Here is a 27,734-nt window from a genome sequence, read left to right as displayed (position 1 = left end):
ATATTTCTACTTGAGAATCCTGAGGGCTTCTCACTGTAACACTAAAGGGAGAGAGGGTAGGACAGTTCTTCCAAGTAAAGCAAGACCACAACAATCAAACTCCACTGTTCAAAGGAGGTTAACTTGTGGCGAGGCCTCCAAAGCTCCTCTAATCCAGTCACCACAACCCCAACCAGCCTCCCAAATGCCATGACGGCCTCCTCCTGGACCCCGGGAGACCACGGAGCTCGTCAGAACTGGACAGTCACCACTCAGCAAGGGCCAGCATTTGACTGCTTACACCCTCATTAGTCCCAACAAACACCACAGAACGTCTGCATTCTCAGCCATCGACAGGGAATGAATATGAAGAACAACTAAGTGGCAACTCCATGGACACAGCCAGGGTCCCAACTCCCCGTTGACCCTCCCTGCACAGGCCCTGGAGGCCTGTGCCTGCTCCATCACCTGCTGCCCCGCCGCTGAGGTGGCACACTCGTGGTCCACAGCCACCGAGCCCTCTCCATCTCCTCACATTTGGCATGCAGGGCGGCGAAGGCTGCGTCAGACAGGTCCTCTATCTGCAAAAGAGCATCTTCATCGATCCCCCCTTTCCTCCAGGAAGTCAAGTTTCAGTGCGTAGACCAATTCTAGAAGCAGCCCCACCCCACACTAGGCTCTTCCTGGTCAGGACAGGAATACAATGAGCTTGCACTTGACACCCACAGGTCTTGAGGCATCTGCAGTGTGTGCACCCACGAGTTCATGTGTTCTTCTAAGAGCGAACGCCCATGCCATTACCTCCTCATTCTCCTCGTCAGGACTCCCCTTCAGAGACCGAAGATCAACCTCCCGCCAGCTGCAAAACCAGGAAGGAACAATTGTGAGACGGCAGGCAGTCTGGGCAGGATAAGTACATCCGTGCAGGAACGAGAGCTCTCCACCTGCAAGTGACACTGCTCTCTGCTGGGCCTGCTTAGCCCTGGGGCCTCTCTAAGAGGTCCCACACTCAAATGCGCACAAGGGGCAGAAAGAGGGGAAGCAGGCTGAGGGTGGGACTAGAGCTGGTAGATGGACAAACTCAAGCAAAAGAACCTGTTTAGAGGGGACCAGCAGTACCCAGCAGCAGCTGATTGCTGCCACACGGGAGTGCACATACAGGGTTGCCCAATCTTTTGATGTGTCAACAAAAGCTGGAAATAAACATTCATATGTGAAATCCTGCTTTGATGCTAACAACAAATTCAGTATTTTAAAACATATTTGTATGCATCAAACAAAACATGGCTATAGCCAGTTTGTGGCCTGTGGTCTGGTTGGTGCTCATATAATGGAAGAAAATTATGTAAAGAAATAATTTCACTCTGATCAGGTAGACCTTCTCTTAAAGAGAAGACAACAGCCAAGGCTAGGCCCCAAAGCTCAGTGACCAGAGGAGAGGGAAAAGGGCAACGACAGCAAGACCAGCAAGAAGAGCGCATCACCCAGGGCCTCTTACCTGGGAGTAAGGATCTCCTTGTACTGTAGCTTCTCTACACGGGTGGTTGCAGCGACTGACATTGGGATGACAATGTTGTTAATATCGAAGGAGCTCTCTCCCCTTCTCCTCCTTACTGGCTGCTGTAAGACAAAGGCAAGTTTAAGAGGGAGGAACAATTCTACGTACCTCAAATTATACATCTGAGATTTAAAACAGGATCAGCAATACCCAGGAATCTGGGTCTTTGGGTAGGGCCCAGGCAGGGATGGCAGAGCTGCTTGCACCTAGGAGACAGTCCCCCAACAGCAAAGCGCACAGGGGAAATACTAAGCGGTCCTGAGGAGTATCTTCCGTCCACAAGTCTCACTTGCACCCTCCTTCTTCATGGGCTCACATGAAAAGAGACTTCTGTTGAAGCTTACAGGGGTGGGTATCCCGGGGCCTTGAGTCAATTGCCACGGTTTCTACTCCTCTACGCACAGCCTTATTAACAACCCCAACTAAATCTTCCTTTCTGCTTCCCCTTTTATCTCTGTCTGTGACACAGACCCATGGGGGATCCTAAAAGCAATGCTTCAGCCTGGTGGTGATTCTTCGGGTTAAAAAGATGAATTCCCCTACCCTGAAAGATGCCCAAAGGACAGGCCCAGCTCAATGGATCATCTAACCTTGGTTGTCATGGAAGCACCTCCTTCTCGTAGATCTGAACTCTTCAGCTAAATCTGTACCAATCATCTGCTCAGCCCTTATGTGATTTCCCCTTCTGGCTATTATTCTGAGGGAAAGAGCTAAGAGCGTTCTAGCTATATCAACAGAGATGAGTGGAGGGAAGCCTTGGCTGTACAGCTCACACTCCTGGAGAAAGGAAATTCACTCCTATAGGAAGTTAAGATCAAACCCTTGGGAAAGAAGACTAACAAGGATCCAATATCAGAGGCGGCGGCGGGTATCTGCAGCAAGCGGGAGATCGACGGAGGAATAAAGCAGGGAGCCAAAGGGCATGGCTTCTTAGATGGAGGGGCATGTCCACGAGCTGCCTGTGCCCAGATAGCCAACACCCTGCCCTGAAACAGAGAGACCGGCGATTGAGCCGTGAGAGCCCAGAGTGAAACAGTGGGATGACAAACATGCTGCCATGGTGACAATACAGCTGCAGACAACTAAGAGGCTACATTCAAACCCAAACCACCAAATGTGGCCAGCCCAGAGTGAAGGAAGATGGGGAAGAGGTTGTTCCCTACAGCTGACCTCTCTACTCTCTGTTCCCAGAGGGGGATCTATGACTGATTCATCGTATCATTTCAGGACCTTCTCAGAAAATGTTGAAAGGCAATGTTTCCTGGGCCAGGATTTTAGCTGCTGTCACCTACGATTTCAGGTTATTACAATGTCTTTTTCATCCCAGTCTTCTCCTCTAAGAATAGACTGTCACTGACTTCACAAATTTAGGGTAACTGGTTAACCAAAATGGCTGAAGAGACTTTTGCAAGTCTTGCCTGGCTGAGGATTAGTGACCTCATACCCAAAGGCTTCTGCCACATCTCTGCTGAACTTACACACCCCACTACAAGAAGTGTACCTTAAGAAAGCCTCAAGAGATAGCTTTCCCTATATCTTGGTCAAGAATGAATGTGAGGGCTTCCCTGGTGGCGCAGTGGTTGAGTGTCCGCCTGCCGATGCAGGGGACGCGGGTTCGTGTCCCGGTCCGGGAAGATCCCACATGCCGCGGAGCGGCTGGGCCCGTGAGCCATGGCCGCTGAGCCTGCGCATCCGGAGCCTGTGCTCCGCAACGGGAGAGGCCACGACAGTGAGAGGCCCGCGTACGACAAAAAAAAAAAAAAAAAAGAATGAATGTGAAACTGCTGGCAGAAACAGGAATGTACTTTCCCTGAACCTCCTTGGGCCTGCTGTTAGTGTCTTCAAGGCAAAGGGACAGGAGCGGGTTGTGGGGTTCAGCAGGCTCCAGCTCCCACCCTACATTTAGATTTCCCAATTCCATGAGGCACTCATTTGATCTAACTTAACTACTTTCTCCTGTTTGGAACGAGGTGGAGGGCAGGTGATGGGAATGGAAAGTGGTTCCCACACCTGGCTGCACATCAGACATACGATGAGTATATTTGAAAAAGAAGAAACAGGTTCAGGGCCCCCTCTCTTCTAACTACCAAATCAGAATATCCAGGGCTTCCAAGAAAGAAAAGAAAAAAGGCCATGGAGGCGATTCTGGTGCGTCTATCAGCTCTTGTGGCTTTCTGTGGAAGCACTACCACATACACCCCATCCCTCTCCTCCCCCACCATTTCTCCAGTGTCTTGTAGCTTCTCTACCTTATTTTAACTACCTGGCCTATCACTCTTCTTGCTATTATATAAATCCAGATTCTCTGAAAAAATCTGGCAGCAAGAGCCTTAAGGGTCAGCACAGTGCTATATACAAAATTTGTACTCATTAGACAATAAGTAAAAATTTCAAGTGATCCAGGCCTAAGTTTACATTCTCCAGGCACAAGAGGGCGGCAGGTGAAAAAATACTGACGTCTCACCAAGTCTCAGAGAAGACTTCTATTAGAATTCACCTCTTTAAAATAGTTTGGTTTTTCTGAGACCCCCTACTAATGGACAACTGAGTTAGTGATAGATACTACACCACCTATGGAAATCTGTGGGTGGGGAGGGGAGGAACAAGGAGGTCATTTGGAAAAGACTCTGATTTTTTTTTTTTTTTTTCGGTACGCAGGCCTCTCACTGTTGTGGCCTCTCCCGTTGCGGAGCACAGGCTCCAGACACGCAGGCTCAGCAGCCATGGCTCATGAGCCTAGCTGCTCCGCGGCATGTGGGACCTTCCCGTACTGGGGCACGAACCCGTGTCCCCTGCATCGGCAGGCGGACGCTCAACCACTGCGCCACCAGGGAAGCCCAAGACTCTGATTTTTAAGAGTAAAGACAGAACAATGTGAAGAATTCCTACCTGATCACAGCTCAGTGAGCACATTTTGTGGGCTTAGAAGTTTCTTGATATAAGCTCTGAAGGGGCTTCAAAGCACCTGTATAAGTCACCTCTGTAATGCCCCAACCTAGGCTCACTTTGTGCAGCGTGATGCTAAGAGAACTGGCTCTGCAGTCAGACTGCCTGGGTCTGAATCACAATTACACCCTCACAAGTCACCTCACTTTATGCAGCTTACTTAACCTTGGAAAGACTCAGTTTCCCTGCCAACAAAACGGGAATCTTTTATACCACCTACGCCTCAAAGGGCATTCATTAAAGGATCGAATGAGGTAGCACTCAGCGCTGACACAACAAACATTACAGTTGTACTGTTTTATTTTTTACCATCTCCATTATTATTATCATTACTATATAAAGGACCCTTTTAGTGGGCACAAAGCAGCTACAGGTATATGTGTTCAAGGAGGCACACACTGAGTAATTAAAACATTAGAATGATATTAATGTCTGGAATGGCCATGCAAACAGCTTTCGGGGTGGAGTGTGGTACCGCAAAAGCGGATCAGGGGCCAAAGAGCCTGCCGTTATGAGCATACTACATGTCAGTACTGCCAGCGTGGCCTGCTGGATCTGTAATTCTGCTTTGTACACGTAAAAAACATGGGCTCTATGTCCCGCTTCCCTTGCAAGCACCCTAACACACCCAGTGTTTATTCTCAGCACTCCAGCTCCACTCCCCAGGAGAGTAAAAACAAGGAAATCAAACGTCTCCAATGCCCACAGGCATCTCTCTTTTATCCCTCCTCTCATGTTTACTTAGCCCAACAGAGTTAGAGTCATGATACTGTTGAGTTCTGTGTGAAACTTAGTCCCACGCATCCTGAATAGTCATAGATCACCCAAGAGTTTGTCTCTGCATCAAGCTTTCTATGGCTGGCTCAGCTCAGATCCATGTCTACTGTGAAAAACAACTCAAGGAAAACAATGTAACGGAGGATCAAATAGCACCACTTTGACTTGAAAAAGACAAATACGCCAAGATGAGTCGAGTCCCCATAACTGCCCTGGCCCTTACAACCCTCTCTCTACACTGTCCTCCAGACCCACTGGAACGAGCTGTCACTGCAGAGGGGCTGTCCAACTCCACGCAGGTACTTACAGACGTGCTGGCTGTAACCTGTGGACTAGAGCTGGTGGGTGCAGAGGTGTCTGATGACGCGGAGAGCTGTCGCACCAAGGGACTGTGTGGTGGGTGGTGGGTGGCCGCCAAGTAGCTCGAACTGCTCAGGTCCGTGTGATGCTTCAACACTGCAGAAGTCAACAGAAAAGAGGAAGACGTGGCTACCTCAACCTGCTCTACTTCCAGCACAAGACAGGAATGCCAGCAATATGCAGTAAAGGCAAAAATGCTTTCTAAGCCTAAAGGATAAAAAGATGAAGCAAACTGGTTGACGGGAGGTAGGGATGGAGCAGAGGTTGCTACAGAGTAAGAAGTGACCTACACTTAGAAGCAGTAGGGCCCCTCTACTCTGCCTTCCTAGAAAGTGAAGGACAAAGCTAAGGGCAATTATAAGAAGCCCAGGCTGCCCCAGAAAGCCCTGAGCAGGTGCAAACGAAGGCAGAGGTGCCGGGCCTGGCCCTACCTTCACTTCTCTCAGATGAATGGTCTCGCAATCTCATTTTGCTGTGGTTTGGGTCATGCACGGGTGGCGGCGGGTTGAGCGAGCGCTCTGCTTTGGGCGCTGTCACTCGCTCCACCATAGGCACGGCCCCCACATCGTCTAAGTGCTGCCTGTGGGTCCTGTCAGGCCGGGTTTGGTGATGGGACAGCTCTGAAGAGGGGAACAGAAAAAGAGCTGTGAAACACCTCCTCTCAATCTTTTCTTATTTGAGTTCCGAGCTCTTGAGTTCTCTCTAGGTCAGTGATAGACACCCAGGGCAGCAGGACAGTCCTCTGGGACTGACGCTTCTGGCAAATAACACACTGGCCAAAACAGGCCAGGAAGCCCACAGGGCTCTCAACCAGAAAAAAGTGACACCAGACTACAGAAGACAGCCTGCCCACAGATGGACCCAATGCCATGGAACAGGTGGCTGTTCACTGAGCCCCAAGATACATGGTGTCTGGAATAGCTTTCACAGTCCATCCGAGAGCATCTAAGACAAGTAGGAAAAGACGACTGTGAGCTGAATTTACATCAGTCAACTGCTTCTCCCAACCCCGACACAGTGCCATAGCCATACCAGTAACCTAAGAACATAAAAGGAATAGGAAAGTAATTGGAGGACTCTCTGGACCCCTGAAACTTACTGGCTGTTGTCAGGAAGGAGTTGACCAACTTGTGCCTGTCTTTACGAGTTGGATCAGGGAGACTGCCTGGCATGGGTGCTCTGTGCTTAAGTGAAAACTTTTTTGGAGGTTTGATTTTGTCAAAAGGTTTGTTCTGCCATTGAGATTTCAGCATGCTCTGGAAGTGCAGGCTTGTGGGAACATCTGCAAGAAACACAAAACACTGCGGTTTTAGTCCAGACACCTGGGCTCTGGGCTCTTCTCTCACAAAGTGAGGCGTGTTCACAGCAACTCTAGGTCACCGGTGAGCAAGACCCACACTGCACCCTTCTTTTATTTACCCAGTGGCAGGATGACCCAAGCAGGGCAAGCACTGTCAAGTGGAAGATCTGTTTATTGGAAATTTACTGAAGGTCATTCTTTTATTCACAGACAAGTCACTATTGCCTTTTATTTGCAAGTTCCAAACAAAAAAAATCTAAAACACCTTTTGTTAGATTGATGAACTTTTCTTTGTTCCTGTGTTCCACCAAGTCTGTTAATTTTACTGGTTTGAAAGATTGATAAACATCCTGTTCTTATTCTTCTAGAAACTGAAATATTTCGACCTACTTCTTTCTATCAACATAAAGTTAATCAGGATATATTCATTCAACAACTACTTACCGTCTATTATTTTATCAGACACTGTACTGGGTACTACATCTTCCCCTAAATAAGAACTATACTATTCTCCCCCCTCCTTCCTCCAGACCCTCACCACCTCCCACCTGGGGATTACCTAGGTTTTTAAGTGGATTAGTTAATATTCAATATCGTAAATTAATCTTTTAGACTTAATTATAATTTTTTAACCTTCTTTGGGGGTTCACCACTGTTTCTTGCATCTTTCCATTTTGTTAGTTTCCTCTTTTATTTTCCTAAGAATGTGGCCTTGAGTAATTTCTTTAGAGATAGTATTTCTAGATTAAAACCAGTTTTCTCTCAGACTTTAAAGCTATTACTACAGTGTCACCAATAAGATGGAATCTGACTCATTCACTTGTAGGTGCTCTGTTTCTTCCTTTAAACTTTTTTTTGGGGGAAAAAAGCTTGTTGTGGTACTCTATAGGTCAATTTGGGGAGAACTCTAATACTGAGTCTTTCAATCAGTGAACGTGGTACACCTCTCCATTTATTTAGGATTTCTTTAATTTTCTCTCATCAGTGTTAGGTAGTTTTTATTGTACAGTTCTTTAAAAAAAAAAGTTATTTATTATTAATTAACTTATTTAGCTAGCTGCACCAGGTCTCTTAGTTGCAGCACGCGGGATCCAGTTCCCTGACCGAGGATCAAACCTGAGCCCCTGCATTGGGAGTGTGGAGTCTTAACCACTAGACCACCAAGGAAGTCCCCATTGTACAGTTCTTATACATATTTTGTTAATTTGATATTTTTGATGACATTATACATGATAGCACTTTTAAAAATTTCAATTTATAATTGTTTACTGCTAGTATGTAGAAATACAGTAATTTTTAATATAGTGACCTATATCCTGTGATCTTGCTAAATCCATTATGAAGTTTTTGTTTGTTGTTGTGTTGTCCCTAGAATTTTCTACATACACAAGTATGTCACTTACAAAAAGCTGTTTTACTTTCTAATTTGTATGCCTTTTATTTCTATTTCTTGTCCTATTATTCTGGGTAGAACCTCTAGTGGCAATCTGAAACTTACATTTTTCCTTTTTATAGTCTCATTCTGAAACTTCACCACCATGGATATAGGTGTGGGTCTTTTTTCAGGGTTCTGAAAAACTTTCCATGGTCCTTTTTAATCTGAAGACCAGAACATCTCTCTTTAGCTCCCAGTTCCTCCTGGGAATCATTAACTACCTGGGACATAGTCAAAGTCCAAGCCCCTGGGACTTCCCTGGTGGCACAGTGGTTAAGAATCCGCCTGCCAATGCAAGCGGCGTGGATTCGAGCCCTGGTCCGGGAAGATCTCACATGCCATGGCGCAACTAAGCCCGTGTGCCACAACTACTGAGCCCACATGCCACAACTACTGAAGCCCACATGTCTAGAGCCCGTGCTCTGCAACAAGAGAAGCCACCACAATTAGAAACACTTGCACCACAACAAAGAGCAGCCCCTGCTCGCTGCAACTAGAGGAAGCCCAGGCACAGCAACGAAGACCCAATGCAGCCAAAACTAACATAAATAAAACAAATTAAAAAAAAAAAAAGGTCCCAGCCCCTGAGTTCATACCCGCTGCTGTAGCAAAGAATGAAACACCACCGCTTTATGGAAAAGGGGAAAAATCCAACCTAGCTATATTCCAAAACAAGTCCAAACTTATCACCCAGGCAAATGCCCAGGTCCCATCCTTAGTTCTGTGTCCTTTTTCACTGTGGGCAAAGAACCTTCCCCTACCAGCTCCTACCCCATAGGAGTTTACTCAAAAGCATGTGCTTTGGGCTTCCCTTTTTTCTAGTTTTATTTCTTCACAGTTATCCTGTTTGTTTTCCAGCTTTCAAAAATCACTCCAAACTCTATTCACCAATGGCATGCCTTCTTTTTTTCAGAATTGTTAGAGGTTTATTTAGTGTATTTTCTAAACATTATTGGGGTTTTGGTGCCCAGGGAGGATAGCTTAATCTGATGTGCTTAATCTGAGCTAGGAATGGGGGGCAAAGAAGAGGGGAATAAATGAACATTTACTAAACCCATTATACTGTGGCTGGCACTTAATCTTCGTAACAATTCCATGATGTAAACATTACTATGCTCCCTTTAAAGCTAAAAAACAGATCCAGAAAGGTGAATTAACTGTCAAGGTTACACAGTTTAGTATGTAACAAGCAACATTCAAACTCAGGTCTGTAAAATCCTAAAACCTATACTCTTAGCCACTACACCATGAAATTATTCTTTGGCCCAGAGAATGGAGCAGTTTAATCCTGGGGTGAAATCTGATATTTCTCAAATTATTCCCAAGGAACTGGAGAGTACAGGATATTTTTCAAAAGAGTTCTGCAGTGTAAAAAAGAAACTCCTTCCTATAGCATAGACCATGTATTTCATGACACTTCAAAGAACAAGATACATCTCTGGGAACAGTGCTATCTCCTGAAATTTTTCCCCATAATCATTCTTTCTTTTCTACACTTAAAAACAAATTCACCTATCCCAAACCTTAACACAAATATATCAGCTTTCAGCCAGGCCAACGATATCAGAGCTCATTGTACTCCCAGCCCTTAGATCCCACCCAAGGCCCTCAATAAAATGGTTTGATTTTCCCACCCCCCAAAGGTCAAATGTTAAAAAAAAAAAAAGATTTCCCAACTAAGAATTAAGTTTAGAGGTATTAGTGGTAAAAATTCCTTGCTCTAACTCAGAGTGGTTGGGGAAAAGTATATAGGAAATAAAGCATCGTCTAGAGGAATTCTGAAAGCTGGGCTGAGCCTGAAGGTATAAAGAAGGCTCAAGAAGTGGAAGAGCACCTCCTCTATATCCCAGGATACCCCTTGGTCAGCAGGAGAGTTATTCCCCCTTGGCAAAGGTTGGTTTTTTTTTTTTTTTTTTTGGCCATGCCACGCAGCATGCAGAATCTTCCCTGAGCAGGGATCGATCCCCCTGCATTGGGAGTATGGAGTCTTAACTACTGGACTGCCAAGGAAGCCTGCAAAGGCTGTTTAATGGGACTACAAAAGCATAGTAGTTTCACTGTCTTTTCCTTTTATTTTCCACAGTCACTGTGCTCCCAAACCTGAAAATTAAGCCAGGGAGAAAAGGAAATAGGATATGGTTATGGTGGAAATAAGTAGTCCTAGACACGGGTCCTCGTCCCATCACTGAGTAGGAGAAAACAAGAACAAATCACTTAGCTGGGCTTTAGCTTCTTCATCTGTAAAATGAGGCAGCAAGACTTGATCAGAGCTGGTAACATCCTAGCACACATGCTCTAGCTCTCTCCTCTTCTGTCTGCTGCAGGCACAGGCTACTCGCAACATTCTTTCTGTTGTACCCCAAGACCTTAGACCCATCTCAAATAATTAACTAGTTAATTAAATCCATACAGACAACATCAATCGAGTTAAGCACGAGAGAAAAGACATTTATATGTTATTGCTAGACCAGATGACTACTGATCTCTCAACTCTAACATGTTAAATCAATGAGTCTTCAACTTAAACTCCACTCTTAATCCCCTCCCCTCATTTAAATGCTCTGAAGCGGAAGCTGGCACAGTGTAGACCACTACTGCCTTGTGCTCTGGAGCTGAGGTACTAAGCAGAACCAAGAGCAATTTCCCCTATAAGCCCATTGAGTAAGCAGTTAGGGACAATAACAAACTGTTTAAGGGACTCAGGCTGCTAGAAGTTTGCTGTGTTTTAACTGCTTTTATATGAGTAAAGAGAAACTCAAGTTAAACCCCCCAGTCAGTGAACAAAAATGATCTCTTAGGAATTGCTGGTCTGAGTTCCTGTTCTGAGTAATAACACACCTGGGATCTACAGAGCTACAACTCTGAAACAGATTGGATATAGAGGACCTGAAAGTAAGCAAAGAGTTGTAAAAATGGAAGAGAACACAGTAGGGACCCATTCAGCTAGAGGACTCCACACACTGCATGCCTGCATAGGTAATGGCTATTAAAGTATATTATCAAACAGGAAGGTGCAGATCCTTGAAATGCAGATCAATGACAGGAAACATCATCTTAGGTTACTATTTCCTCAAACAAAATGAAAAGACTTTAACTTCAGGCCCACCAGGGTCTGACACTCCAAGATTAACCTGTTTTACTCATTACTTTCCACCATTTTCTCAAGAACACTTTCTTGTGGTGTTTTGTAATGCTCACTTCCTCCTCCTGCTGGTAAGGTGCAGTGGCCTCATGTATACAGCTAATTGTCTTGGCAAGCTCTCTCAAAAGAGCATTGATCTTCACAGCCAGCAGGTGGTGCTCTTATTAAGCACAAACCTAAATCTAAACATTCTTTTCCCCAAGGTTATATACATCCTCTACGTTTCAAGCTAAGGATTAACTGGCTTGATTAAGTGAGGTAATAAGGAAACAAGCTCCTCTTTCTGGAGTACTAAAGGGTTATCACACCCTAATGTCTCCACCTTCCAGTCAGGCAGTAGTTCCTCAAATTAATGGTAGCGGCTGAGGTGTGGCAAGATGGAAGACAGAACTCTAAGATTAAGAGCTGCAGTTGGTTCCCATCCTCACAAAGTACACAAACTGGTTAGGAAACATTAGTAAAACTCTACACGAAAATGAAAAGTTGGAAGTCCCGCCGTCTTTAAATACAGTCTAGAGAAGAGGCTGCAAAGGGGTGGCGCAGAAGTCAGGTGTGGAGCACGTCTGACCCACACAGGGTGCTGGCTGCTAGTCTTCACCATTACTCACTATTCTACACAGAGATATTTGGGGCATCTCAATACTTTAGGAGGCGCTATTCCCATCTTTGTGGCCCTGGGAATCTTCCAGTTTACAAATAGATAGCATTCTGAATGTGGCAGTTGTCTGGATCAAGTCAAAATTATCCTGATAGTCACAATATTAGATACAATAATTAGGTCCCCGAATCAACCCACAGAAAGTCTAATTTATCCACAGGCAGATATGTTAATCATTCTACTTGGTATATATATACTATTCCCCTGTACAGTCTCATAAGTAGAGTTTAATGACCAACTCGCTTGTCCAAACTCCAATGTCATGGTTAGGAGGGGTGTGTGTGTGTGTGTTTGTCAGAGAGACGGGAGAGAAGGGGGAAAGGCAGGAGGGGGAAAAAGTGGTGGGGGAGACAAGACAGACACAGAGAAACGGCAGGCAGGAAAATGAAGACCACATAGACCATAGAAAGGGGTCTCCTTCCTTTCCCCCTCATTTGCTACCTATAGTTGCTTGGAATGGAATGGAGTGGGGAAGTGTAAGGGCAGCAGTCAGATTTATAGATACGATGCAGTCAGAAGAACAGAAAGTGTTAATAGGGAATGGGTACCTCCTAGTAGAGATGCTGAATGATGGAACAGGAGACGCCAGACAGGTGTTTCGGGCATATCTGATCAGGGGATGGGAGACAGAATTCACAACTATACATGGTAATACTGCTGACAAAGGAATGATCAACATATTTATCAACTGATATTCAATGAGTATGGAAGAGACCTTATCAGAATCAGATATAACTATAGGCTTCAGCCTTCTTTATTCAAATATGAGACCATACAATTCAATATTGTAATCCTGAGAGAGTAACTCAAGAAATGTTCCCAAATCATCCTGGTGTCTCTGTCTGTAGCTAGAGTCTGGAAACAGGTAGAAACCTGACTTCTCTTAATATCCTGGCTGGGGAGAAACATGAACTATAGTGAAAAGAAGGACAGGTATCAGATGACCTCGGTTTGAATTCTGGAGCCTTCTACATTAGCTATGTAGCCTGAGATAAACCACAACCTCTCTAAGCCTATTTCTTGATCTGTAAAACTGAAGTAAATTTATAAGATTACTGAGAGAAGCAAATGAAACAAGTATAAGAAAAGTGCTTGTAAACTATAAAACACTATATAAATATTATCTTAAGTTATGTAAGTTATAATCCAAATGGCAAGAAAGGGTAAATGTCAATGACTCTGGAATCTGAAGTACAGAGGAGGATGTTGTAGTGTTTTCTACTCATCATGTTCTAAAGTTTATTTACTGCTCCACCACTCCTGACCTAAACCCCTGCCTAGCTTGCTAACCATATGTTTCAAGTTCTCTAAATATTTCCACTCTTACTAGAAGTGATGTGGCAGCAAGAATATTATACCATGCCTTTCTTACAGTTGAAGGGAGTCATGATAGTAAGGCTTGGAGTAGCTCAACAGATTTAGGTGACCAAGAAAGAATCCAGTCATTTGAAGAACAGATAAGGAATGAGGGGATTACAGTCATCTAATGTTTGATCAATTAGAAGATGGGATTCTCCAGGATAGTTTATCAGTAATGACTGTTTTTATAAATAAAGTTTTATTGAAATAGCCACACCCACTTGCTTATACATGGTCTACGACTGCTTTTGTGCTATATGGGCAGAGTTGCCTAGTTACAACATAGACTAAACCTAGCCAGTATGATCCATAAAGCCTAAATTATTTAGTATCTGCCCTTTTATGAAAAAGATAATATACTACTGATGCTAGAAAAAACTTGGGTTTTCTTCTCATGCCAATAAGTAAATCTTACATCCCATATAATTCACATTCCCCAGACTCCTGTTTTAGTTATCCTCCTTTCAAAAACTTGTACAGACTATCTGTAAGGTGCTATGAAGGATAGAGCAGGAAGAAAAACATGGTCCCTTATCCCGAGAGAACTTAAAATTTAACTAATGGAAAATAAGGTCATAAACAGCCATCATATAAGCCATAACACAGATAAAATAACACAGTGATTCAAGAGGGGCCAGATCATGAGATTATTTGCTAATCAGTGAAACAAATCCAGATTATGAAAACACTGGCTTCCTGTAGTCTACAGAACAGTTTTCAACATTTTTGCTCATGTACCCCCACCATTTGAAATGTAATTTTTTATTTTTTAAATTTTTAAATTTTTTTGGCCACACCGCGAGGCTTGTGGGATCTCAGTTCCCCGACCACGAATTGAACCCAGGCCCTGAGCAGTGAAAGCATTGAGTCCTAACCACTGGACCGCCGGGGAATTCCGAAATACAGTTTTTAAGAAAATCATAAACTCAGACAGTTGTAAAGGCTGTATTTTCTAGCATACTACATGCATTAAAGATATTTATTTATACCAACACCTCAGCATGTACATATATAATATTTACCTTAACTAAAAAAAATCTTTTACACCTACTTATTCAATCAGACTACAGTCACAGTAAAATCTAATTTCAGTTGTTAATTCTTTCTCTTTTTAAAACTTAAATACTGTACAGTTGACGTGCAATATGTTAGTTTCAGGTGTAAGTTATTAATTCTCTAAATATTTATTTTAAGGTGACAGAAAAGGCAGAGAATCTTGCCTTAAGTTATATACAAAAAAATAATGTACCTCCATCTTCATTATTTTTTATTCAAAACTTTTTTTACTTAATTCCCACAGGATTCTTCTTCAGGAGCCATGAACTCTGAAATGGTTCCTTTGGTGTCCCTACTGCCCAAGGTTTTTATACTCTGGGGGGCAAGACCCACAGCAAGACTCAATATGGGTAAGAGGAATGACTTTCACGTAGTGGGAGAAAAGCAATTATGAAAAGGGAGGTGGAAAAGGAAAATTGGCAGACACGGAGGCTTATCAGGTAGATCAACTTAGCAGCGCTGCCCATGCTGTTTTACATCATGGCACACATAGATAATACATTTTTTAAGACAGACTCTGTATAACAAGACCAGGCTCCAAGCATTGTGGCTGGAGGAAACTGTCCTAGCCTCACCATTTGAAGTGTTAGGGGAATTTCTCTCTTAGCAAGCTGCAAAGTTTTAGTGGCACATTCCGGTCTGGGAGATCTATTTGCAAAATTCTAAGAGAAGACTTTATTAACAGCAATACCTTGACAGTACCTGGGAGTTGTACCAGAATCTTGGCCGACTTTCTTTCACTTTGAACCCTTTAAGTCTCACGTATTAGACTTTATATTATGTAGACTTTCTTACCATCTGGAAATGCCAGAACCGGGTGAACACAAGAATCCAACTGGGAAAGGCGTTCCAACAGAGGGGCTTCATAGTGGATTTCTGGAGGTGTGGTGCTGGCACTGCCTGAGCCGCACAGTGCACAGGAGGGGTTCACATCACAGCCAGAGCGCACTGTGCTGTTCCGGTGAACCTGTGAAAAGTCAGACAAAACTGACAATTCAGTGTCTGATAAAAACCCAGCTCCCCATTCAGTATCCCAAAGATTCAAAAGGCCCTCTCTAGGGACTTCCTTGGCAGTCCAGTGGTTAAGACTCCGCACTTCCAATGAAGGGGGGCACGGGTCCGATCCCTGGTCAGGGAACTAAGATCCTGCATGCTGCGCAGTGCGGCCGGAAACAAACAAAAAATCATTATGATGTACACCTGAAACTATATAATGTTATATGTCCATTATACCTCAATAAAATAAGAAATAAAAGTGACCTGCAAGCTAAAAAAAAAAAGGCCCTCTCTAGATACATATATGACACCAAACAAAAAGTCTGACCAGTTTGTTAAAAGATTTCCATTTCTCCAACACATTAACCTTCAAAGTAATTAAGTAAACCTGCTTCTTCTCCAATGAAGACATCAAGTTATGTGAAGCCCTTAGGTCCTTACCAAGAACACTTTACAAAACCTGTATGTTTCTACCACCTTGATGGTTTTCCACCATCTGCTAAGGTGAATAGCTGGCTCCAGATTTCTGGCTGGAACATGACTTTGCCCTCTTCAGCAACTTCATCCACCTAAGAGCCATACTAATGAATAACAAACCATACCTCTCCTGTTCTTTTCACATCTCCTGCTATAAAAAGACTTCCAGGTGGCCTGAAACGACACGGCAAATTTCCGTGGACTATACAGAACTCATTAGCTACTCTTTAACCTAGCCTAAAAATCTACTGTTACAAAGCTCATACTTAAGTAATGAAAATGAATTTGGGATGGTGAGTGTTCATACCCACAGTCTTTGTGTTAGATTAACTCCAATGGGATAGAAATCATTTTCATTAAACTTCCTTTGTATACATGTTAGCAGGATAAGAAATACCTCTCCAGCTAAGTCCACAGTCAAAAATAATCACAGTTGGGCTTCCTTGGTGGCGCAGTGGTTGAGAGTCTGCCTGCCGATGCAGGGGACACGGGTTCGTGCCCCGGTCCGGGAGAATCCCACATGCCGTGGAGCGGCTGGGCCCGTGAGCCACGGCTGCTGAGCCTGCGCGGCATCCGGAGCCTGTGCTCCACGACGGGAGAGGCCACAAGAGTGAGAGGCCCACGTACCGCAGAAAATAAATCACAATAAAAAATAATCTAAGTCTTCAAAAGATTTAATTCTGTTAAAAACAAAATGGGATTTTTATGATTTTGTGCTTTGAGGAGAAAACTTCAGGTCATGCTGAATGCAGGATCCCTAGGTTCTTGTGTTAGGATGAACAAGTCTGGCATTTGCCAAATCATGACCACAAAAAAGTCATCTGGGTAGCATGCAGTCCTAGAAGAAGGGACTTGTCTGTGGAATGACACTATGACAAGGGATGCTAGGAGCAAGGGTAGTATCATAATAAAGACAAAAGGGTAGCATCAAAACTCTGTAACAACTGTGAGAGGTGCATTTAGTTTCAGCACACCCAACTCTTGAAAGCTGTTTGCCTTCACAGACACGCACAGAAGAAAGATAAATATGAGAACAATGCAGTCTTTATCAACATTCCCCAACTGCCTCCTTCTTGCAGCGACATAGATGGGTGGCATTCAAAGAAGGCCCTGTGAAGGTTAGACTGGGCAACTTACGCTAAAGTAAAAGTATTCTAATAAGCTGCAATTGTAGATGCCTTTGAAAGGAAATTATACCAACTAAACACACACTTCTGTAGACATTAACTGGTACTGTTTTGGGAAAAAATACCTCTTGCAACCTATTTAACCAGGGCTGGCTTTCTGGGGGAGGTAACATTTTGAGGCAGAGAGAGAGAGGGGCCTACGTTGGCAGGGACAAAGACCACAGACTGCACAGGAGATGAATGGGAGGATTTAGGTAATCAGAATCCAAAAATGGCACCAAAACTTTAAACACTGACAAGATTAGAAAAACATATAAAAATCAGAATAAGAAATCTTAAAAGGGAGGTATATTTTCTCCTCATAAATTAACCCATGACATCAATCAGCTCTCCAAGTGGGCAATGCACAGCATTCCATTTTATAGACTGGATGTAGAGTAAAAACGATATGGCAAGAGGAACAAACTAGGAGAAAGATTAAAATAAAAACTGAAATTACCAAAAGAAAAAATACATGCTAGAAACAGCAAATTTAAGAACTGCTCTTTGGGAGTTTATTTTCCCCCTCTTCCCAAACCCACCTCAAGAATGGCTTAGATAGGAACAGAGCAATTAATTAGATAAACTGTAAGACTGGCCTAATAAAGAGAAAAAAGGAAAAAATGCAAACATATAAGAACTCCTCAAAAAAGCACTAGTTAATTGATAAACTGGATACAAGATACAATAGTGTAGACACATACACACAGCCAAGTTAAAATAAAAATAAATAGTCTTGACATAATAATGTTATCCAAATAAAACACTAACATGTAGAGAGATGCAGAGAGAAGGAGGATAGAGGAATGTGCAAGAAACCACTGACGTGGTTATGATGGTGGGGAGGAGATTAAGGAGAGCTTTCATTTTCCACATTATGCATTTCTATAATGTTTAAATGTTACAATTTTTATATTCTATCTAACTGGAGAATACAATACACATGCCTTAAATAAAGGTAGGGGCTCAGACTAGTCTTGTGTCCTCAGTTAAGTCTTTAAAAACACTGAAGAACAGATAATTTCTATTCAATTAAAATGGCTGGTGCTAGCATAAAGAAATTAGATTTGTAGGGCTTCCCTGGTGGCACAGTGGTTGAGAATCTGCCTGCCAATGCAGGGGACACGGGTTTGAGCCCTGGTCTGGGAAGATCCCACATGCCGCGGAGCAACTAGGCCTGTGAGCCACAACTACTGAGCCTGCGCGTCTGGAGCTTGTGCTCCACACGAGAGGCCGCGACAGTGAGAGGCCCGTGCACCGCGATGAAGAGTGGCCCCCACTCGCCGCAACTAGAGAAAGCCCTCGCACAGAAACCAAGACCCAACACAGCCATAAATAAATAAATAATTTTTTTAAAATGAGTTTTCATCAGAATTAAAAAAAAATTAGATTTCTTTAGTCCTCTTAGAAAAATAGAATTGATTTAAAACCTGATAAAAAGTATGTGCACACATACTTACACACCAACCTTACTTTTGAATGAAAAACTGTGAAGTGTTAATAGAACCTAGAAGTATATAAAAATATCTTAATTTATTAAGAGATAAATTTGGGGAATTTTTTTGAAGGACAGTTCGGGCAACTTTAAATATACACACACAGAATTAAGATGCCAAATTATACACATGTATTTATTTGTTTATTTTTAAAACCACAAAAAAATAAAAACAACCTACCATGAGCAAGTGGGATTTATTCCTGGATATATATATGTAGTTTGCTTGAGTGCAGTGTTTTTTGTTTTCTGTACTGAATTCATTAGCATGGGTCGGTATAAAATTTAGCATAGGTCAATATGTAATTTGTAAACTAATAAGGTCTTAAAAGTGAGGAATTAAGTCTTTTAAATTTAATTATTTATTGTAAAGAGCAGAATAGCATACATAAACAGGTGCCTAAGGAAAACTTGTATTCTAATATGGAACTCTCATGAACACCTTTTTTTTTTTTTTTTTCTTCTAATGGTATGATAGTAGGCCATTTGATTATTTTTATGGCTTTAACTTTACAACAATGAAATATTCGTAAATTTTAAAAAGTATTTTTCTTTATTTGATGCGGGTGGGATACTGGAGAAATGAAAGGTCAAACATCTATTGAGGAATCCATACTTGTCTATATATTGTGTACTTTTATTTCAAGAACTGATTTAAAATTCCTAAAAGGATGCTATAATAAGTTATTATGCCATTTTACAGACTGAATTAAGTGAATTTCAGGGAGGTATGAAACTTGCCTAAGGCTATCCAGCTACCAAGCGGTAGAAGTGAGAATTAAATCCAGGTATACCTATTAAAAAAAAAAAAAAAAAAAAAAAAAGAAGGCGAGGGCAGCACCAGGGTATGGGGTTGTTAGTTTTATAGGGGTGAGTAATTTCATACGCTGATGAGTGGGAGGAGTATTCCAGCTATTTTGGGGAAGGGGTGGGGATTTCTAGGAATTGAGCCACCACCCACTTTTTGACCTTTATGGTCATCCTTGGAACTGTCGTGGCACCTGTGGGTGTGTCGCTTAGCTTGCTGATGTGTTACAATGAGTGTATACTGAGGCTCAAGGTCTAGTGGAAGTAGACTCGCCCGCCATCTTGGACCTATTTTGTTCTAATCAGTTTATGTTGTGTCCTCGGGCTATGTAATTCTTTTAAAGGTTGTGCCCTGCCCCCTTTCCTCCTGTTTCATATTGAATATATAATATTTACCAGAGTATGTTTTAATAATTAATACACGATATATTGTATAATTAATTTATATATCATATATATAATGATATCTTAAAAAAAAAAGATACATCTTAAATAAACAATCTAAACTTACACTTAAAAAAAAAAAAAAAAAAAAGTATTTGATATTAGGACATCAATTAATACAATTTCACACTGCCCATTCAACATCTCCACTTAGATGTCTTAACAGGTATTCAGAGTTAGTGAGTTAACACTGAGCTCCTAACTCTTCCCAACTTCCAGTTGCTCAATCGTAAATCATTGGACTCATCCTAAACTCCTTTATCATACCCCCAAACCAATTATGAAATCCTATCGTCTCTGCCTTCGAAATGTATCCAGGATCTGACCACTTCATACCACCTCAACTGCGGTCACTATCTTTTCTCATATGGGTTTCTTAAATAGCCTCCAAACTGGTCTTCCTGCTTGTCCCTCCTTCCAGTTATTTGACACAGTAGTTGATGTAATCTTGTTTTACAACCTCAGTCAGACCATGCCAGTCCTCTGCTCAAAACCTTCCAATGGCTCATCTCATGAGGAATAAAAGTCAAAGTTCTGGCACTGGTACACACAAAGCCCTATACCATCTGTCACTTCTATCCCCTCTCTGACTTCATTTCCTGCTTCTCTCCTAGCTCACGCTACCAGTTCCTCTGACCTCCTTGTTCCTTCCCCAAAATGACAGGCAAACTTCCTGATCACAGGCCCCTGCACTTGGCTCTTCTATTAGCTCCATGGTCATTCCCTCACCTCAGGTGTTTTTCTCAAGTGTCATCTTCCTAAAAATAACTTTTATTTAGAAACATACAAGTGACCAAAGAGTCTATCTATTCTTGACTATAACAACAATAAAAAAAATACTGGAATAAGTTTAACTAGAAATTTTAAGCACAAAGCTTAAAGCTATTAATTATTAATATTCTACAAATTAATCTATAATCTTAAACTCAGTAGGTTTTTGGTACAGAAGAGAGAAGAGGCAAATGTAACTTAAATAAACTACAAACTGGAAGAATAAATGCCAAGGGGAAAAGTTCCCAGAAATTTTCTGATAAGCAAAGGTAGACGGGAGTGATATGCCCTACCACATTTTAAAAGTTACAGTAATTTAAAAAAATATGCTACTGGTTAAGGAACAGAAAAATTAATTAAACAAAAAGAAAAAATAGACCAATATATATAACATGACAATTTAATGTTTAACACAGGCAATATTTCTAAATGAATTAACTAAAAAAAGGGTCGGGGGAGATGACTTTTCCAATAAATGAATCAGGGAAATCAAGGTCTAGGGGGTGGGAAGAAGTTGGATTCCTACTTCACATCAAAATAAATTCCAAAGGTATTAAAGATTTAAAGATAAAACAAACATGTTTAAACTGTAAAAGAAAAATTATGTGGCAACATACAGTAGTTAAAAGTATGGGCAGGGCTTCCCTGGTGGCGCAGTGGTTGAGAGTCCATCGGCAGGCCACAAAGACTTTATTGAGGGGACGCGGGTTCGTGCCCCAGTCCAGGAGGATCCCACACCACGGAGCTGCTGGGCCCGTGAGCCATGGCCGCTGAGCATGCGCGTCCGGAGCCTGTGCTCCGCAACAGGAGAGGCCACAACAGTAAGAGGCCCGTGTAACGCAAAAAATAAAAAAGTGTAGGCAATGGGGCCAGGCTGTCTGGGTTTGAGCCCTAACTCTGCTGCTTACTAGCTGTATAACTTTAGACAAGTTAAGTAATGGCTTCATCCATAATAACAGCTGCTTATCTGATAAGGCTGTTTTGAGAATAAATATCACTTGGAACAGTGTCTGGTCTCAACTCTGTTGTAGTCATACAAAGTACACTGTCTTCACTTATAATGGGGGGAGAAAAAAAAAAGACATCAACCATAAAGATCATCGATATCAAATTCTTGTTTCTTGTTAGTTGTATGACCTCCTCAAATTTACTCATCTGTTATTAAAGGATCAATAATGCCAATTTCATGGGATTGTGGGAAATGTAATATGATTTCTCAAACTATTAAAACACTACACAAATGCTAGCTAAATTAGTATATGTCAAGGTTTCTCAACAACAGCACTACTGACACTTTGAGCTGGATAATTTTTTTGTTGGGAGGAGATGTCCTGTGCACTGTAAATAAGCAGCAGCTTCCCGGACCTTTCTACTCATGGTGCAAGTAACACCTTCCTCCCCACCTTCTGTGACAACCAAAAATGACTACATTGTCAAATGTTTCTTGGGGGTGGGCAGGTGGGTCAAAAATCATTGAGAACCATGCAGCTCAAATTATGGTTATCCCTCCTAGTAAACTTCAACGCACAGGCTCCCATTAAATATTAATGGTGAGAGAGAAGAAAGGTCTCAAGACTACTGCAGTCAAAAGAACTCAACAGCAAAAAGGAAAAAAAAAAAAACAAAAAACTCAACAGCAAGCTTGAGGAGGCTTCCACTAATCAAAAATGACAATTTGAGCATAGAAAAGAATTTCAATGGCTTGAATAACTCAAATATGTTTAAGTCGATGACTTCATAATCATACAACCCCCCCTCCACAAAGACTTTATTGATTGCCCTTGGAAGATGGCAGGAAATCAACTTACTGTTTGAAAATTGGTAGATAAAGTAACATGAATCATGCTTCTTTCTGCACAAACTGTACTTAAGGGTAAACCAATAGTATAAAAGGGCATTTTTCTCTTATAGAATGCTCATATTTATCCTTTAGCCATAAACTAGAAAACCGGACAACACACAGCTTAAGACAGAAACAAATGAGGTAGCCTGTGACTGCCTTGGCTTTCTGCCTGGAGGCACACTGCAGACTGCACAGCAGGTGAGGGATTCTAAGCAGAGCGTGATGGTTTCACTGAGTTGAGGAAATACACTCCCAGAGACTGAAGTACAGAGGCTCAGGTGACTGGTAATTATGAGGCAGAATTCTTGAGAAGAGGAAGCCATACAGAAAAAGAGCTCCAGAAATCTTCATGAGATTTCCTTGAGTGTTTGCTGAATACTAAGAAGCCCATGTACAGGGTGAAACTCCATCAGGTCAGGCAAAGAACAACGAAGGAGCTGTAAACTGAACAGTTCCCCGAGCTCACACAAGCAGGGAGACTTCTCCATTGCGACCAGCCAAGTGGCACAGAGCATTCAAAAAAGACCCCAGAAGATCCTGATTTACTAGTGGAGTTAAAGTAGGCTACTCTACACTCTCCCTAGTAAAGGAAAAACTGAACCTCAAGTAACTTACCTGCCAACAAAACAAAGCCTCTTTAAAGGAAGAAAATACAATCCCTATACTTCAACCACGTAAAATTAAACGCCCAACATCCAAAAAAAACATTGTTAGATGTGCCAAGAGGCGAGAATGTTATACCACAGGGATATAATCAGAAAAATGTAAGCCACTGGATAAATAACTGGAATAACCCAGTTTTCTCAACAAATAAATTGCAAGGAAAAGGGGTATGATGGATAGTTTATAGCAAACCAACACTCTTACTGAGAACTAGAAAGTCCAGATTAAAAAAAAAAAAGCAAACTCAACTTTAAGATACAAGAGAAATGCTAAAGCAGTGACACTATCAAGGAGTCAAGATTTCAGAGAGTGTGTAGGACCATGAAGTGTGGAGCTGCTTCTTCCTGTGGACAATGGGTGATTCTGAGTGATGCTTAGAATTTGGTGCCTTGGTAGAGGGTCACTTCTGGGGACAGAGAAATGAGCAGAGATTCTGATGCTTTTGTAGGTCTGAAGGGACAACTTTAGAGACCTGAAGAGCCAAATTCCCAGTGAAAAGGAAGGACAGGAAACTAAGAATGACACATGTCAGATACTCCTGCTCCCAAGGCATTTGGAAAATTCTGAAGCTGTGAAAATTCTGAAGCTGTGATGGGCAGGAGGCTAAGAAGCTAAGCAGAAAGCCTCTGGAAAGTAGAGAGATTCTGGCAGGCTCACTTTGATGAGGAGACTACAGTTAGAGTTCAGGATACATGAGGGGGAAGGGCACTGGTCATCGAATCAGGTTCTCATCTGGAAATGGGAGTAAGAAACAAGGCTATGCCCTAAGAATGGACCAGAGAGAAACAAAGCCTTATCAAAACTGTGACCCAGGGGAAGGGTAAGCTGGGACGAAGTGAGAGTGGCATGGACATATATACACTACCAAACGTAAAACAGATAGCTAGTGGGAAGCTGTCGCATAGCACAGGGAGATCAGCTCGGTGCTTTGTGACCACCTAGAGGGGTGGGATAGGGAGGGTGAGAGGGACATGCAAGAGGGAGGAGATATGGGGATATATGTATAGCTGATTCACTTTGTTATAAAGCAGAAACACACCATTGTAAAGCAATTATACTCCAATAAAGATGTTAAAACAAACAAACTAACAAACAAAACTATAACCTAGCTGCAACTCAGCTCAGTGCCTAACTGCAGTCACGTTTTCGGCTCCCATTCTATATGCCTAGCAGGGGAAGGTGAATCTGTTCTGGGGAAAGAGAGCATCAGAGCTGCGAAAATCTTTTAAATATATAATATCCAACATTGACTCAAAACGAATTTGGCATCGTTATTAGACACATCAGAAGTGTGGATAAGAGAACCGGGAGATAGATTAATTGAGGACCAGAGGAAAAAAATAACAGGGAAATACAGAACAGAATGCACATGCCCGGTGATCAAATCCAACATACTTGTAATCAGAGGTCCATAAGGAGAGAAGAAGACAGAGAATATGGCAAGGGCAATGTTTGAAGAAATAATGGTTCAGTTTGTGCTAAAAATGATTAAAGACACTAATCCACAGACTTAAGAAACTGCAAAACCCAAGCTAAATGAAAACACAAAACAACATCCAAGCACACCATAAACCTTTTTAAATTGCAAGGAAAAAAATAAAGGGGAAGCCTATAAAATCAGACTTAAAAGACTTACTGGAATGTATGGACTTTATCTGTATCTTGATTCAAACAAACTTTAAAAATCATTTATGGAGTCTGGGTAATCTGAACAGAGGAGTCTCTGGTAACTGTAGGAATCACTGTTAAAGTCAAAAGCATTACCAGTGGCAAAAATCACCGACAATACTGAAGATGGTACTACCTGATTCAATCTTAAAATAGCCTAAACCTGCAATATGCAGAACTGTTAACAACAGTAAATTCTTTGACTTTGGTAAATATTTCTTGGAAAGTAGACCCCCAAGGAACTTGTCTAAGATGATAATGAAAAAGGTAGAGATTCTGAAATTTGTGCCAAAACACTCATGGCTCACTTGGTATATAATAGTAAAAAATGAACTGTGGAATGGTTAAGCAAACCATGGCATCACTTCTTATGTGGCATCTAAAATGCCAAGTACACTGATATTAAGTATGTATATGCAACATAAAAATCAAGTGTATGTGCACAGCAATTAAAACAATCAATGCAAATACATAAGATAATGAAAGAAAATGTACAATCATTTGACTGACCTTTTTTTTGTTTTTACTTGTTTTATTTCATTATTATTATTTTTTTGGCTGCACCGTGCAGCATGCAGGATCTTAGTTCCCTGACCAGGGATTGAACCCATGCCCCCTGCACTGGGAACACAGAGTCTTAATCACTGGACCGCCAGGGAAGTCGCTGACTGACCTTTTATTAGTTTATTTCCCTATAAACTTATTCAGACTATGTTTGAAACAAAATGGGATCAGTAAATCAATGTTGCAAATAAAGTTTCTGTATTTTATATTTACTTTGGCATACTTAATTAAAAACATCTACTTCATCTACTCATAATTTTAGAATGAGATTTTAAGAAATAGAAAACGTTGATGGTTAAAGCTTTCATTTTAAAATTTAAATTTCAGTATTGCCAAGCGTCCAAACATCACCTACAAAGAGATTACAGAGCAGGAAGCAGATGTTCTGAAATGCTTCTCTTGGAATCATAGTAATTCATGAGCATGCTTAATCAGTATTACTTTACCAAGGTTTCCTTGTCAAATAAGTTGGGGAAACAAAAGATTTTCTTTTAAACAAAAGGCTTTTAAGTCTTTAACGTCTTTTATGAATCTCTGAGTGGAGCATATATGGCATGAAGTGCTCTCCAAATTGATTCACCCATCACATTACACTGGTGGCAGATACTGCAAATTATCTAAGAGCTCATCACTACTTTGAAATCATGACAGTTACTATACCTGCTGCTAAATCCTGTTATTTAGTTCATTAATAAAGCAATTAATATGCCACAAGTTTATATTTTAACAACTGTTTCAACATACTCAGTTTCCCCTATAATCCAATGTCTTTTACGCATTAAAAAAGTGTGGGATTTCCCTGGTGGTTAAGAATCCGCCTGCCAACGCAGGGGACACAGGTTTGTTCCCTGGTCCAGGAAGATCCCACATGCTGTGGAGCAACTAAGCCCGTGAGCCACAACTACGGAGCCTGCGCCCTAGAGCCCGCGAGCCACAACTACTGAGCCTGTGTGCCACAATTACTGAAGCCCACACACCTAGAGCCCGTGCTCCGCAACAAGAAGCTGCCGCAATGAGAAGCCCACACACTGCAACAAAGAGTAGCCCCTGCTCGCTGCAACTAGAGAAAGCTCGCGTGCAACAACGAGGACCCAATGCAGCCAAAAATTAAAAAAACAAAAACAAAACAAAACACTATTCTGAGGAGTCCACATACATGATCACTCTGCCAAAGGCCTGAATCAGGAGTAAGAAACTGCAAGATGTGGGCTCCCCTGGTGGTGCAGGGTTTGGGAATCTGCCTGCCAATGCAGGAGACACGGGTTTGAGCCCTGGTCTGGGAAGATCACAAATGCCGTGGAGCAACTAAGCCCATGCACCACAACTACTGAAGCCTACACATCTAGAGCCCGTGCTCCACAACAAGAGAAGCCACCGCAATGAGAAGCGTGCACACCGCAACGAAGAGTAGCCCCCGCTCACAGCAACTAGAGAAAGCCCGTGCTCGGCAACAAAGACCCAACACAGCCATTAATTAATTAATTTTAAAAAAGAAATTGCAAGATGCAAGAAGCAGAAAAAGAATGCAAAGCCAAGGCTGGTCTTGGTCAACCACCCAGCGAAGTGGCAAGGAAGTTTAACACCTACTCCGGGACTTTTGTGGAAAAAGCCAACAGGGAGAAAGTGAAAGCCCCCTCCTGATCCATGTTCATGTAAGAGGTCCAAATTCATACTACCTGTTTATGTGCAGGGATCTTAAGCTAAGAATCTGCCACTCCAAATTCACCTAGATTCCTGAAGTCTCTTCAGAAGCTAATGGAAAACTGTGCTTTAAGGACACTTTCACAGTCCAGGGATCACAAGACTCCTAAACAAAGCATGCCTCCCTCACCCTGGACCCAGATAAGCTCACCATGAAAGGTATTGTAAATCATAAAAGAACACAGACTGTTATGAGGCAGTCAGTACATGCAAAAATGGGAAGAAGTGGCCCTGGGCAAGCTAGAAATAGAACAATTAGAAAACAACTTTAAAATAAGTATATTAAAATTTTTCATAGTGATAATGGCAGGAATATATGTTATGAAACAGGAACAGGATGAAAAAAAGACGATGTTTCTAGAAGTAACAAATTCTGAAAAAAAAAGTACACATTGAAATAAAAAACCCAATTGACAGGTTTACCAATAAACTAAACACAGCTGGAGAAAAAACTGATAAAGAGGAGGAACAGTCAGAGAAGACTACATGAAATAAAGCATAGGAAGAGATATGAAATTGCAAAGTATAAAAAGAAAGGAAGCAATATGGAGGAGAGAATGAGATCAACA

General features: G+C 42.0%; 1 protein-coding gene across 13 annotated transcripts in view; it reads right to left on the bottom strand.

The window, feature by feature from the left end:
• KANSL1 (KAT8 regulatory NSL complex subunit 1) overlaps positions 1-27,734 on the bottom strand; it is a 175,165-nt gene that overhangs the window by 6,216 nt on the left and 141,215 nt on the right. For 8 of the 13 annotated variants that reach the window (XM_049701416.1, XM_033438977.2, XM_033438975.2 and 5 more), the window contains 7 exons: positions 15,366-15,537; positions 6,720-6,902; positions 6,052-6,240; positions 5,568-5,716; positions 1,478-1,599; positions 781-838; positions 448-560 (listed from right to left, as the gene is read on the bottom strand). In XM_049701416.1, the coding sequence (XP_049557373.1) occupies positions 448-560; positions 781-838; positions 1,478-1,599; positions 5,568-5,716; positions 6,052-6,240; positions 6,720-6,902; positions 15,366-15,537 (986 nt within the window). Of the gene's footprint in view, positions 1-447; positions 561-780; positions 839-1,477; positions 1,600-5,567; positions 5,717-6,051; positions 6,241-6,719; positions 6,903-15,365; positions 15,538-15,571; positions 16,218-27,734 lie in introns of those variants that run through there. The other 5 variants (XM_049701421.1, XM_033438978.2, XM_049701415.1 and 2 more) reach the window with 3 other exon arrangements.

This window comes from Orcinus orca, chromosome 19, assembly GCF_937001465.1.
Source record: "Orcinus orca chromosome 19, mOrcOrc1.1, whole genome shotgun sequence".
NCBI classification, from domain to species: Eukaryota; Metazoa; Chordata; class Mammalia; order Artiodactyla; family Delphinidae; genus Orcinus; species Orcinus orca.
Note: the sequence above shows the minus strand (reverse complement) of the source record. Positions and strands in the feature narration are given on the sequence as shown.